This window comes from Hesperophylax consimilis, chromosome 22, assembly GCF_061612785.1.
Source record: "Hesperophylax consimilis isolate HC1 chromosome 22, BYU_Hcon_1.0, whole genome shotgun sequence".
NCBI classification, from domain to species: Eukaryota; Metazoa; Arthropoda; class Insecta; order Trichoptera; family Limnephilidae; genus Hesperophylax; species Hesperophylax consimilis.
Genome location: NC_142857.1, coordinates 16,617,150 through 16,632,347, shown reverse-complemented (window position 1 = coordinate 16,632,347; position 15,198 = coordinate 16,617,150). Strand labels below are relative to the sequence as shown.

General features: G+C 35.6%; 1 protein-coding gene across 2 annotated transcripts in view; it reads left to right on the top strand.

Annotated features, from left to right (window-relative positions):
- LOC149413143 (uncharacterized) overlaps positions 1 to 12,689 on the top strand; it is a 98,185-nt gene extending 85,496 nt beyond the window's left edge. The window contains exon 4 of one of the 2 annotated variants that reach the window (XM_089645028.1): positions 9,150 to 12,689. In XM_089645028.1, coding sequence (XP_089501154.1) covers positions 9,150 to 10,522 — 1,373 coding nt within the window. In that variant the 3' untranslated portion in view covers positions 10,523 to 12,689. The remainder of the gene's footprint in view (positions 1 to 9,149) is intronic. The other variant, XM_089645027.1, reaches the window with a different exon arrangement.
- Positions 12,690 to 15,198: the final 2,509 nt, after the last annotated feature.

Genomic DNA, 15,198 nt, shown 5'->3' with positions numbered 1-15,198 from the left:
GTATTTTTTAGATAAGTATTTTTATAAGCCAAGAAAAAATAATGTATAATGCCTATGAAAACTGCTTTAAAGTTCAAAATCTCCTTCTTACAAACCCTTTTTGGGTTATGATTTTATTGTATGATGTGGCAAATTAAGTTATTTATAAAATGATCGGAAAAAAATTAAATATTTATGCCTGAACATCCACAAAATAAAATAAAAGGCAATTTTTGGCCATGTTTTTTTTCTTGCATAAATCAAAAGACGCGGATGGTGTTAAGCGGGAATTTAAACCTTATCGCCATCTACGTAAGGGTTGTTATTGATAGGGGCTCAATTTAAAATATTACACGACGTAGTGCATCGCCTTAATAATTTCATTTTGATATTTTAACGAGAAGGTGAAGGTGAAGCACCTTGTAATCTCGGCAGTAAGGAACAGAATGTATTGGTTCCAGCTAGCTATAACGCCAATCCTCACGTCTGCTCTTGGTAGACGAGCCGCCAATAGAAGGTATTCTATTGTAAGGTTGCTGCTATGTTCGCTTGCCACAATCTAACGGGTTTTCTAATAAGAGGTGTTATTTTGATATTCAATCGTAAAATATCAATGGTTTCGTTGCTTGTGTGGCACGTAGCGCCGTCTTGTTGAAAGTGAACGTTGTCCAGATCAATACCATCCAATTCCGGCCATAAAAAATCATTAATCATCTCTCGATAGCGCAATCCATTCACCGTAACTGTTGCTACAGCCTCATTTTCAAAAAAGTAAGGTCCAATGACTCCGCCGGACCATAAACCGCACCAAACAGTCACACGTTGAGGATAGAGAGGCTTTTCAACAATAACTCTTGAGTTTTCCGAGCCCCAGATGAGACAATTTTGTTTGTTGACGAAGCCACCGAGGTGGAAATGGGCCTCATCACTCAAGATGATTTGCATTTGATTCACTCAAGTGAATTTTAATAATTTCAGCTTTAAAAGTAACATCTACCGAAATAGAGGGCTATTCAAAATAACACCTCTTATTGGAAAACCCTGAATTCAGTGGCAAAAAATGTTTATTTATTATTTTGTTGTGGGAAAACATCAATGACTGGTCAGGCTGGAAACCTTAATTCCAGAATGATTTTTCTTTATTTAATATCACCCGAAGTAAGATAAAATTGACCTTATTTCGGGCACATCAGACAGAAACACCACTATTTTCAGTTGATCTCTTGAGTATTAGAAATCATCAAAAACTTCGTATCGTAATATTTTTTAACCAATACAATAATTTACACGATTTTTCCATTAGGTCCAAGCGGCATCAATGTAATAACTCGATTATCCTATCTTTATAGCATCAATATTATAACACGTATATATTAAGGAACTTCATTTTTAGTAACTTGATCTTGTTGTTTACGAAAGGTTAACGTTTTAACTTTCTAGAACTTATTACAACCAAAGATAACTGTCGATATATTTAAAATGAAATCATTTCTTTGACCCATGTGTCACGTAAGGAGAAAACAACATATTATTACATAATGAGATATAAAAGGTATACCAAGAATATACACATTTTTGGCTTGTAGCTTCCTCTTAAGTTCCTATTCCTCGGGCACTCCCTTTTTCGTTCAATCGTCTATATTACTAAATTTTTGAATCGACTCTGTCTAAATCTTTTTCACAGTCGTACTTGTTTTTACTATTCCGTACTACCTACCATCATAATTCTCATGCCTAACTTAGATACACATTATAGTTGTTATCAAAACTCTATTGTGGACTACTGGCATCGCTTTCTTTGACATATTTCTGCACGGAAAAAACTTACTGATAAAAAATATTGCTAATTTATTATGAATCTATTTAAATTAATCGTATTCCGGTTAAAAGCTAGACTGCATGCCTTTATCGAATTAATGAAGGTTTCCTAATAAACTATAATGGGTTATGACGATGTCGAAACACGAGGTCATAAAAATTCTTATATATTGGTCTTTCGTCATCGTGCATTATCAGGACAAACACAACATGCTCCGAAACATTATGAATGTACTAAAAGTTTATTCGGAAACGGCATGCTATCCTGTTTTTATCTCATTTTCTCCGTTTAGCTATTCAATAGAATTCTATTTGGTGATGTCACATAAGAACACAAACAAAACTTCTTTTGTCTGGATGTTTTTTTAGTAGAATAATTTCAGAGAGGTCATTTTACGAAGGTTAAAGATCAAGTCTTACAAGTTACATACATTCTATTATTAACCTCTAAACACACTTTTATTCGAAACATTTTCACATCTAAAGCACCGTTCTTGATGAACATATTATAATATAACATTCCTGTTTGCAATTTGCAATGAATATTTTACACAAAACCCGACTTACCAGTTTTGTGTTGTTGAAATGAGAAATAACATTTCGTCTAAAAATACACCATGACGCTTTGGTCGTCTGCATCCTCAAAAATGATTAAAACTCAATCCTTGGTTTATCAATGTTCCTTACGTCAGCAGAAAAGTATTTTTAATTAAAGTATCATCAAATTGGAAGCCACATAAGTCATAATACTCCAAACGTTTTCTTGTCCAAAAACAAAAGTAATTTCTGTATTACATATTAAGGCGATTCAATACCAAGTAATGCAAAATCAGATGTTTTTGGTTTGAAAATTTGATTGCTTGGAAATACTACAGATGCTTCAATTAAATACTGCAAGTAGAACACATCTTGGCCTTGTCAGCAAACGATCATTTTTTTGATAAAACCTTTTATAAGCCTAGAAAAAAATAAAGTATTAGGCCTAAAAAAAATTGTCTAGTGCAAAATATCCCATTTACAAACCCATTTTCGGATATTTTTTTATTGTATAATGTGGGAAATTCATTTTTTTATTCGATTATCGGAGGAAATTTTCATATATGTACCAGAACTTCACAAAATGAAACAAAATATGCATTTTCGCGTTGTTTATTTTTACACGAATATTGATCGATTTTCGGGGAGGGTAACCATTGAATTTGCCATTGTGAAATAAACTCTATGCCGTCTACTAAGGGTTTCACGCTTTGGTATTTAGTTACCGCCCAGCGCTGGCAGTATGAAGACGTTCTTTATATTATTGCCGCTCTGTTATGTGAAATTTTAAATTTAGCGTATTGAGTCACTTTGTAACTGAATCAGTAAAAATATTGTCGAGATCATATAGGCAAAACGTTTTAAAAAGCGTGCGTTTGAATGTATTAGTTCGAATCATCCGCCTGCAGTAAACCACTACATTAGCAATAATCTCTTTATTCTGATTTATCTGTAGCCAATCGAGCGATTCATGGCATACTATGGCAAATTTGCATAAATGTATGGAACAATCGCTTGTTTAAATTTATAGAACCTAAACATTTGAAAGATAGTGAAACATTATCTAACTTAATGTGACATTTACATCAATAAATACTGTTGACTAGTGAGTTAGTTAAGAGCTTCACAGATGCACTCATAGAGGGCAGTGCAAAAAGCTTGCTTGAAAGTCCGTAAGATGGCAGCAAGTAGTCAGTAGTCACCAGGGCCAGTGAGAATGCTCCCAGACAAACTTACTGTTCCCAGATCCCATTTAGCGAGCTTCTAGTTAGGTCGACTATCGAGTCACCATTGTAATACGCGAAGTATTAATAAATCCCTGATTTATCACAAAGAACCAATTATTTATAATCTCCTTCCACGACGAGTTGGAGAACTGTTTGTGGGAACACAATAAATGCATACACACTTTCACGTTTTATCCATCGCATTCTTACCCATTACGTTACAAAGTATCATTTGTAAACATAATCAACTCACCATCTCCACAATGGAAGATAATCTCAATATCACCCAGGTGAAAGATCGCCAATCAATATCGAAACGTTGTTTGGTTAAAAAGGTTTTAGCCGTGTATGTGAAATCATTTTAACAATGTTTTTTTAGATGTAAAGTTATGTAATAAACTTCCACTCAGTGTCAAACAAATTAAAACCAAAAATAACTATAGGTATCAAATCTTGGCTTAAAGAATTATCGAAAAAATAACTGACTGAAAAACAACCATTCCCGAACCATGAAGATGAACCATAGGCTGAAAACCCTCTCCCAAAACCTAGAGCCCCTCAGCACAGGATCTTCTTGTGAGGAGGACTAAGAAATTATTCTAAATCTCATTCATATTTATAGTAGCTGACGTGTAACCGGTGTTGCTATCCTTATCCGATAGACATATACCGTCGCGGACTTTTCTGTAGGCCTGTTTAAGATATAAAATTCCGTAGTACAGTAATTTGATGTATCGCGTAAGGTTTAGCCAGAGTTAGCAATGTAAACGCCCGAAAATATTTTCTTTACGACTTGATTACAAAACATCGACTTTTCTCTACTTTCTAAAAATATAATTTACATGTATTATATATAAACCTTCCGGAAGAAATTCTTTTAATTATTGTGAAAAATCCATCATCCTTTGTCGTAGTTTAGAAGAACAGACCGACACGGATAGCGAATTTATTTTGCACTATTTAAATAATCAATTTCTTCTGAAAATGTCGAAATTATAATACAGAAATTAAATTTATAAAACCTATTTCGAACGCCAGGTACTTCATAATTTTCCTCTTCCCTCTTTTTTCCTTTGCAATTCCTCAAGCCTATCAACATTTTTCAAGTAATAGGAATTCAATAATTTCTCCTACTTCAAAATAATTCTGACCCACTTTCATCCGATTATTTGTTCAATCATTCCGTAACATTTTTTTATATATGCCTTTAATTAATCTTCCCGGCATCGGGTATATTGTCTATTTATTGACTGTTAATAATTGGTTGTACACTGAAGTAGTTGTCTTAGAAAGTAGAGAAAGGACGGACTAGAGAAGTAGAATCCGAGAGACCTGTCGAGGTAAAGGGGACAGATCTTAACTGAACACAGCTGTAACTTCTTCTCATCTTCCGAGAGAATCTCACTCTTTAGAGATCAGGGGATCAGGTCGTGCATCATGTCAACTACCTTCACCGTTTCCCTTTTGTTTATCATTCGCATTAATCTACGTGTGACTATAAAACTGAGTGAGCTGGAAGTATGCTAGTGGTGTATGTATATATCTGGAAGAATTCCAGAAAAAGATTCTCAGTTATGTCTATATGCGGACGCATGGATCTTATCCGAGTTTCATGCACCACATGGAATTACTTGAGTCAACGAAAAGATTTAGCATAGAAACCAAACGTTATGTAAATCTTGATGTATTCTATTTGGGAGGCGGGTATCGGTACCGCCACCACGGGAACCATTTATTGGATAACTAACACCTCTGCCAAAGGTTACCCCAAGTGGTTCGCTACGTTTGGTGACTTAGGAAAGGTGCCCGGTTTCATGGGGTGGAGTTTTTATTTTGGCGGTGAATGGATCTGCCAACCTACTGCGTGGCGGGCAGGATTAGGAGAGAGTGGTTGAAGGAGACTTTTTGACCTCTCCAGCAGGACTCTCTCGACCCATCGCCTTGCACTGCAGTGGGAGGTGTGGATTTATACGTCCGTCACTCCTGGTCACACTGATTCTAATTCCTACCAACCCCTCACACCTTTTTCCTTCACAGACCTTCTTCTCCTTCCTTTCGTTAAAAATAACCCATACAGCATCCTCAAAGATGACAGGGAAAATAATTTTCCTCGGGGCCTCCTGTGAGGAGCTAATGTTATTTATTTTTTTAATATATTGTATAACTCCTTGGAAATAGAGCCATGCCTCTTGGAAAGCTGTAGCTTATACGTGCCTAAAAGTCGCAGTCATCGCCACGATTTGTTCAAGATGCCACACGACAGTACAGATGTTCTAGCACAGCATAGCATAACAAGAGGGATGGTGCCATCGAAATCACCATTTAAAAAAAAAACTTGTATTATGAATGATTAATCTGTCGCACAAAAATTATTAAAAAAAGTCTTAACTTTCAAGTTTTATATTGTTCTCCATCATTGAACGTGCTACAATTACAGTTATTGTGGAAGTAGAGAGATTTAGTTTTTTTCAGGTTATTCTTAATACAGCAAATGATTGTTTTTCTGTGAAAAATTGTTTCTTAAATGAATTAAATTTTCTTAGGAAGCACATATCAATTACTTGCTAAAAGTAACTGCTTACATTGATTACGTAATATTGGTGATAAAACTGTTTAATGCACAGACATAGGAATTAATAGACGAGAAGATAAAGGCGAGGGGTAAAATCAACTGTTGAAGAACGAAGGGAGTGAAGATGACTGTGATTCGTCAATAAATCAATCTGACAGTAAATAGGCATCTCGCATTATAATATCACCATTTACTTCTTAAAAGTAAAATCTGCTTTGAATGAATAGACATTTTTACATGGGAGCGCAAATTACTCGCCACGTTATGAACAAATTTGCGAAGTCCAAATTCGGCAAAGTAAGGCAGCTTCTATATTCAGAGTCGTAGTTAGTTTCAGAGTATTTAGTTAAGACACTTTTATAAATGTTCATAATTTACTTCCCAGCAACCAACCAGCTTTGTGTTTCGCGTCCAGACGTTTCTCGATGTGATAGTAACAACTGATTCATATTATACGATGTGAATATGCTTAAAATAAAATAAAATAATGCTTATATATGGAATGTAATACGACAATTGGGTTTATTCTCTTTTTTCGCATCTATTTTTACCAGTTTTCATAGTACAAGTAAACATTTTGCCGTGTTATTTCGTAAAATGAACCGATGATGCCTCGACCATAGTTCGCACAAGAATGATGACGTCACGTTTTCAAATATCACTTGAGGCCGTACGCGAGCCCAGCCGGCTCAATGGAACCGGTATGGGGAGTGGGGATAATACGCTTTTAATCACTTAGGGCAGGTCTACCTAATATTCATATGTCTATGGTTTAATGTTTATTTTAAAAACAAATATTTGCAAGACTAATAAATTAACTAAATAATCTTCAATATCCAATATCCGTGCATAAAAAGTAGCTACTTAAAAATTAAGTGGATTTTCAACATACACTTATTTGAATAATAATAAGGAATTTATATAATAATTCTTAAATCCGCTTGTTTTTACTGTATTAAGTAATGCTCGAAACGGGAATTGTTTGCTTAATTTCAAGATGCATTGAAGCATTCTATGACATCATGATTCTATCATACAATCATACGGGTTACGCAACAAAACTCAAAAGTGTAAAGAAACTGATGATGTCTTATGTAAGAACCAGGTGTTTGAATTCACTTATTAGGTGCGGCAATTGGCAAATGTGACATTCAATGGATTGCTTCCGCAACTTTTCTAATTCACCGCAAATAAACGATGTTTTATAATTTAATCTGGCCTACGGAATGGAAGGCAATCGCTCTGATAGCGAATCTTCAATTAGATTTTTGAACACCTGTGACTGTTGCCTGTTTGTGTTAAGATGTGTTAAGTTAGATATAACAGAGTCGGATCTGGTGTATGTGCAGGTGGATGGTTAACCAGGCGCAACATCGTACAGGGCGGCGCTAGGAATCAAAATTATAATAATATCAATAAAAAGCATAAACTTGAGCCCTTCGTTACATCGTCAATGGTGCCTAACAACGAATTGCAAAAAACTTGGTACATTTGGAACTACAACATATATCATGCGTATTTTATGTGTTTGTTATCTTTTTATACATATTAACTCATGTTCTTAAAGATTCTAGTAGTTCTAATAGTTAATAAAAGTTAAAAATGGTTAAAACGTCAAAAATTTACGCCTATTTTATTTTGTGTGATGTAAGGTAGAGTATTTAAGCGATAGATGGCGCTAGTCATAAAGCTTACTATAGAGTCCGTCAGATGTCGCTAGAGTGTAACAGATGCTTGTGAAGTTATAGTGACAGGGAACAAGCTTCTCCAAGCAGAGAATTACCAACCCTCGGGTAATGAACAGTGTAGCTAAATCCAGACCTATTTATTTTAACTTAAATAAACACAATTATAAGTAGCACCTTTTACTTTTTACAAAGAGTTCCCAACACCAAAATCTGCATACTAAGGCAGAGACATAACATAAGTATGAACCTATAATGGCTGATGAAAAATGGCTTTAAAATGCAATTAATGTTTAACGTAAATATCTCTCAAGCCGAGCATAAAAAAGCAAATGTATTTGCTAAGGAAAGTCATAAAATAAAGAAATTAATGTAGGTTACGTCGTTTCCATAAATGGCACTCCTTAATTTTTATAAAAATTATTGTCATTATCATTAAATGATTTCATATTTATAGAGTTATTGAGGATCGTATGTATTATTTTACGAAATAATATTAAACGTTTTACACTCTTTGCCTCGGGCCAAAGATGTTGTTTCGGCTCCGGCCCTGTTTAAATGTTAAGTATTTTACTAACCAGGCATCAAAATTGTGTATCGTTTGAATCCATCTAACATGTCTATCAGAAACGGGATGTGGCGTCGAAAGACGTGTGAACACAAATATATAATGCCACGATTGTGATTTTATCATTGACATGCCTTGATTTTACAGCTATTTAGATAAATAACACGAATGTAAATAGACTTGAATGGTTTCTATTAACATTCTGCGAAACTGACTTGCTGTTTGATGAGCAATTCAATCTAAAACTTGTTCACATAATAATATTTGTTATTGATATTATAAGGAAAACCCCAGCTTCGTAAATAAGATTATTAACGCTTTTTGTAAGTAAAAATTTGAACGGTCATTGGCTGAGTTGGCATCGCGTCTGGATCCCACCCAGGCGTCGTGAGTTCAAATCCTCGACTGGCTAAGTCTTCATCAAGCAGCATTTTCCGCTTACTGTGGTGGTAGTACGAGCTTTTAAAATATTGTCAGGTTATTCGTAACCAGGGAATGTTTGTCTTTCTTTAAAAAAAAGTAAATTCCCTTCTAAATTTGAATGAATTTGTTTGTATCCATTTGATGCGAGTGTAAGGAAAATCACGGCTTTTACGTTTGAGCGAAGGAATTAAAAAGTATAAGACATTTTGGTTCTGAACTTATAAATATCAAATAATATTCAACTGTGTATTGTTAGGTCATCTTTCTCATCTCTCAAAATGGATGCTAAAAATACCAATGTCTTAATGAATTCTAATAGTTTTTCGTTTCCATTGTTACAGAGGAAGATTGGGGAGAGAGCACCGCCTACATGATGCACGAGGGATATGATGTTTCCCTTTCGCCACCGCGCCGCCCCCGTTCTCCGTCCCCCACCAAACCGCTTCTGAGAGCTGCTGGATCCGTCTCTCCTAAAGATCGCTTCCACGTGGCCAAAGAAAAGTTCATGAACCTTGAGAGGGAGAAACTAAACGAAGAAATCGAAAAACGCGCACAAATGAGACGAAATCTTAACAATATCTTGTCACGAGGACCTCTCACTCCTTCAGAACTTAAACTTCAGAATGAAAGGCGATCCAAGTGGGATGATGAAGATGAAGATTTTATCGAAAGACGACCAGAAATGCCTAGGGCTGTTGCAAGACCTGACCATAGAGATAGGTGGGGAAATGGTAGAGATGAAAGAGATCTTAGCAGAGGAAGAGATGTCAAAGAAGTAAGAGATTTCAGGGATTCACGTCACTTCGAAAGGGGTAGTCGTGACTTAAGAGATCCTATGGACATGCGTGAACTCAGAGATCAAAGGCCTATAAGAGATGAACGAGAATACAGAGAAGTTAGAGATAATAGAGAGGTTAGAGAAAGCAGAGACTATAGGGAAAGTAGAGACTATAAAGAACACAAGGATGTTAGGGATCCACGATACAGCAGGGAAATTGCTGACCCAAGAAATATAAAAGATCTAAGAGAAAGAGATTACAAGGAAGTTAGAGACCCTAGAGAAGGGAGAGAATTCAAAGAACCAAGGGACGTCAGAGAATTTAAAGAACCAAGAGATGTCAGAGAATACAAAGAACCCAGAGATTTCAAGTATTCCAGAGAGTTCCGCGATGCCAAACCTGTAGAAGAACCCAGACCAGCCAGAGATTCCAGAGAAAGGACTCCGCAACTAGAAAAAAGATTTTTCGAGTACAAAGGAGAACGCAACGACAAGTACTTCGACAACCGTTATAACAAACACGACTCAAGAAGCGATGATGAAGGAGTTGAGAGTGAGAAGCAGTTTGAAGAGATCAGGTACGTCCAGCATATCGAAGCGCCTAGAAGACGCGAACCAGAACCCAGAATCAAAAGCGAACCTGTTGAAAGACCCATCAAAAAGGAACCGGTCAGAGACGGAAGAATAGAGCTTCTGGAAGAGAGACAGAGACAGATAGAATCTGGAAGAATGGGTAGAGCACCACCTGTAGACGATAGGTACGACAGGAGTCAAGAAGCTCCCGGGAGAGTAGGAGTGGACAGGGGGGAATGGGATCCAGTCAGACGGTCCTACGCAGAGGCAGAACGTCCCAGGCGTGACGCTAGAGCAAGGCACAGCTACGCAGAGCCAGTGGCCCGTACACGCGTGGGTATGGCCACCGTAGCACCATTCTGAAGACACCAACAAATTTAATATTACCGAAACAAGCATAATATGTGTACCGAATTATTAATAAGGTCCTGAGTCTGTCTACGTGCTGTGGAGTCAATGCTAAGGTCAATGTTCTTGACCCATGTTCGTCGCAAGTATATTATTATTTTAGTATGTCCAGAATTTAGTGCTTTGAATCTGGTGCAGAATACATTGCATATTCAAGAATGCTTAATTGTAAGTGAGAGTCGGTTTTGAATTTGTACAATGTGCCTTGAATATTGTGTCGAAATTTGCTACTTATTTGTTCGGTGTTTATTCTGAAGAACTCCAATTTCACTTTTATTGGATTTCAAAAATGTATAATGGTAATAATGATGGCGTATAATTGTTTCGCCTTCACTTTCTTGTATAACTGTTTAGGACACATATCAAATAACTAACTTTACAACTAATTGGCCATTATTTTGGTTCCTTAGTATCTAGATTCCTACGCATATTTTCTATGAATATTTTTTCTCCCAATTGCTTCACTAAACTGTAACGATACATTCGGAAGGCAAAACCTTGGATAAACAAAAACCGGCTCACTTATTAATTCCAGAAAGCTGGCAAGAATTTACGCGCATCCGATGTGTCACTTTGAAAAATGCAAAGTGCACACTTTCTTTTGCCGCGTAAAACAGGTACCTACCTTCCAATATAATTAAAAGACTCGCTTTCAAGCAATTTTTTTAACATCCTATTCCATTCTTAGATTTTGTTAAACGTCAAAATTCGTGGTTTCGTTTTACAAGTTACCTTGGTGATACAATGTTCTTGGTGTTAAAATTAATTCAAGCATTATTTGCTTAGAGCGTTCTTATTCTAACAAACTACTTTCATAAGGAGATTCGAATCCGGAAAAAACTGCTAGAAAGTTCCTTGAACTTTGATCAACGGCATGGTACATCGCGAAATTGGGTTACATTAAATTTAATGAAATCAATCGCGTGTGCAAAATGGCTATTGGCTATTGCGGATATTTTGAATGAGCTTGTTTCCGTGACATTGGCTTGTCATTCTAATTTCTGATCAACGCTCATCCTATTGACAAAACTAGAATAGCTGACACCTGCCTGCGTTAATCTATTCGCGACACCTCCTTTTATGACACTAATGCTAATACTATTGAATAATTAATGTTAAAATTCAGCTATACCTTCGTAATGTGTGATAGCGATGCTCTGATATGGCGGGCATCGAATTCCAAACATAAATAAAATCGTTTTCATCAAATAGAAAGAGACGCTGTGCCGTAAAAGCAATGACAACTTTTTAAATTGCTGTCATAATTGAATAGAAAAAGGTGGTAAAAGAAAATACTGTTTTTTCAATGTTTGTAAAGTGCTCGGCGCCATCTTAGGGTCAGTTATGCAGATCTGTTAAAAAATTGTCAGAAGGGTATTTTATTACATATATGTTAATATGTCCAACTCTCGAGTACCTACCTATTTTAATGAAATTTTGCTCATTTGCAAGATGAGACTAGAGACTAAGGAAAATATTAATAATATCGAAAATACTGTAAAAATATTTGGTTAGCCGATGTTATGAAGTGGCTATATAAAGGGTAACCGTGCGAAAGTGCGGCTGTCTAGGTAGGTACTTGAAAAGGGTATTTGATTTAAAAAATATAAATTTTATATTATAAAGCTTAGTAACAATGTGTATCCAACATGCGTAAGATTATGAAAACAATACATTTCAGAGTGCCAGAAACGATACGTATATATATTTTAATAAAATTTGTGTAGGTACCACATGTACATTTAATTACAATTTTTTGGAAATTATTTTTACAATGCTAACAAACATATTATTACACTTTGATTATAATAAGGTTTATTTCGTATTCTGAAAAATAATCATTTATATTTTAATACTAGAACACATGTTTGATAGGTAACACTTGTATTTTTTTATTTGACATAAATTGTTAATTTTATTATTGTTAGATTTGATGTAAATACGAAAAAAATGTAACACAGAAGTAATTTTATGAAGTATATCAAACTGCCATAGTTAATTTATGAATTTAATAATTAAATAAATCATATAATATTCTGTTCATTTGACAATTTTTTTTTGTAAATGTTTAATAATTAGTGTTTACTTGTACATATATTATTTTAATAACATTTTTAAATGACAGTAAAATATAATAGTTTTAATTTTATGCTTGTGAATAATAAAAAAAAATGTCTGCCATTTCTTGTATGAATTATTATTTTAAATTACAAGATTGTTTATTTCTTTAATACTTACCTAAGCCTTTAATAAAAACAACATAAGTCAACTTGATAATGTGGAAAATAGGTGTTTTAATAATTAATCATACTAGGCCTTTTAAAAATGAATAAATCTTTGTTTTAGAAAAAAAATCCTTTACACAACCATTCCAAAATTATCATTTATATATTGAGGAGGTTCAACCATGAAACAATGTCTTTCTGTAATAAAAGTGTTATGTTATTATACAAGTTGATAAATAAATTAATTATTTTTAATGTCACGTTTTTTAATAAAATTATTTTTATACCTTTTCAGTTTAAATAATTATCTAAAAAAAATTAAATGTAATTTTTATGATATTTATAAGAATTGCGATAATGGAAAGTGAAGACACATAAAGTTTTAAAAAATACAAAAGGTTGTATAATCCATCTTTATTGTTATTTATATAAAAAACATTGTCTGTGGCGGCCACCGGGTGGGCGGCGTTTGTTTGATTATTACACAAATCTTCATTTTTATTCCGAGATTGATGAAATTTTGCATACTTAACCTCCAAAACAAGAGGAAAGTCATATGTTTCAATGGTTTCTCAAAGAAAAAAGAAACACGTTCCTCTATTAAAATTATAAGTTTAACATATTGCTTAGTTATCAATATGGCCGTGCTAGACCTCCTGGTGACCAAACATGACTTGAGGATACCAGAGTAAGAACTACATTAATGATTTTTTTAAATAATTGAATTATGGAGGAAACACATTATTAAAACGCGACGCGACGCCACGTCTCGACACCCGATGTGCACCGTGCACATTACCAACACGCGACGCCACGACATACTAGCAATTTCTGAATACAGTTAGCTAACAGCAGTGGAAGTGGATGGTTTTGTACTATGGATTTAATAAATAACGAGTCAGATGAAGACTTTGAAGAAGATTTGATGGAAATTATGGGTACATATATGATACTTAAACGATTCAAGAAAAAGAGAATAACTAGGCGTTACTGGGTTCATGAAATAAATCAAAAGAGAAGTATGTGTGGTGAATATCATACTCTGTATCCAGACTTACTTCAAGATAATGAAAGATTTCATATGTATTTTCGGGTTACTAAAACACAATTTGAAGAAATACACGAATTTATTCAAAGGGACATACACAAGATTATTTCTCACAGTATGATCCCTGTATATAGCTAAACTCATGTCATATAGAACAGGATATTCTCACAGTATGATCCCTGTATATAGCTAAACTCATGTCATATAGAACAGGATATTCTCACAGTATGATCCCTGTATATAGCTAAACTCATGTCATATAGAACAGGATATCGTTTTACCAACTCAATTAATTGTTCGTCGGTCATTTCGCTAAATAAATTCAAAAATAATATTAAATTGGCCAAAATTCCGTATATGCTCGGTGACAGTTCTCGAACGACTGACGCGTGGCGTCGGGTGTTGTCTAGAAACATACTGCGCAGGCCGCGTCGGGTGGCGTGTTTACCCCCACCATGGGCAACACGCCGACCTGGCACGTCTAGATCGGGTGGCGTGTGCGCGCATGGCGTCGCGTCGGATGTTCATAGTGTGATTCTGGTCATAAGAAAACAATACATTTGATTCGACTCAACACGCATCGCGTTTCGTCGGGTCGCGTGCTATAGCTAAATATAGCTACCTGTATATAGCTAAACTCATGTCATATAGAACAGGATATTCTCACAGTATGATCCCTGTATATAGCTAAACTCATGTCATATAGAACAGGATATTCTCACAGTATGATCCCTGTATATAGCTAAACTCATGTCATATAGAACAATATATCGTTTTACCAACTCAATTAATTGTTCGTCGGTCATTTCGCTAAATAAATGCAAAAATAATATTAAATTGGCCAAAATTCCGTATATGCTTGGTGACAGTTCTCGAACGACTGACGCGTGGCGTCGGGTGTTGTCTAGAAACATACTGCGCAGGCCGCGTCGGGTGGCGTGTTTACCCCCACCATGGGCAACACGCCGACCTGGAACGTCTAGATCGGGTGGCGTGTGCGCGCATGGCGTCGCGTCGGATGTTCATAGTGTGATTCTGGTCATAAGAAAACAATACATTTGATTCGACTCAACACGCATCGCGTTTCATCGGGTCGCGTCGGGTTTTAATAATGTGTTCCCGCCTTTACTCTTGCAACTTACAACACTATTACCAAACTGACAACTGCCAAAATTTGCCGTTTGCTCTCGGGTGCGCCTGTTCTCACATTGCTGGAGGATTGGGGGCGGAGCTACGAAGTTTGCCGAGTGAACACGAAGGCTCAAAGCGGCTCGGAACTACGAAGTTTGCCGAGTGTACACGAAGGCTGGCAACAATCAACTTGATTTTGAATAATTTGTTTGAAGTCTTGAAGTTTG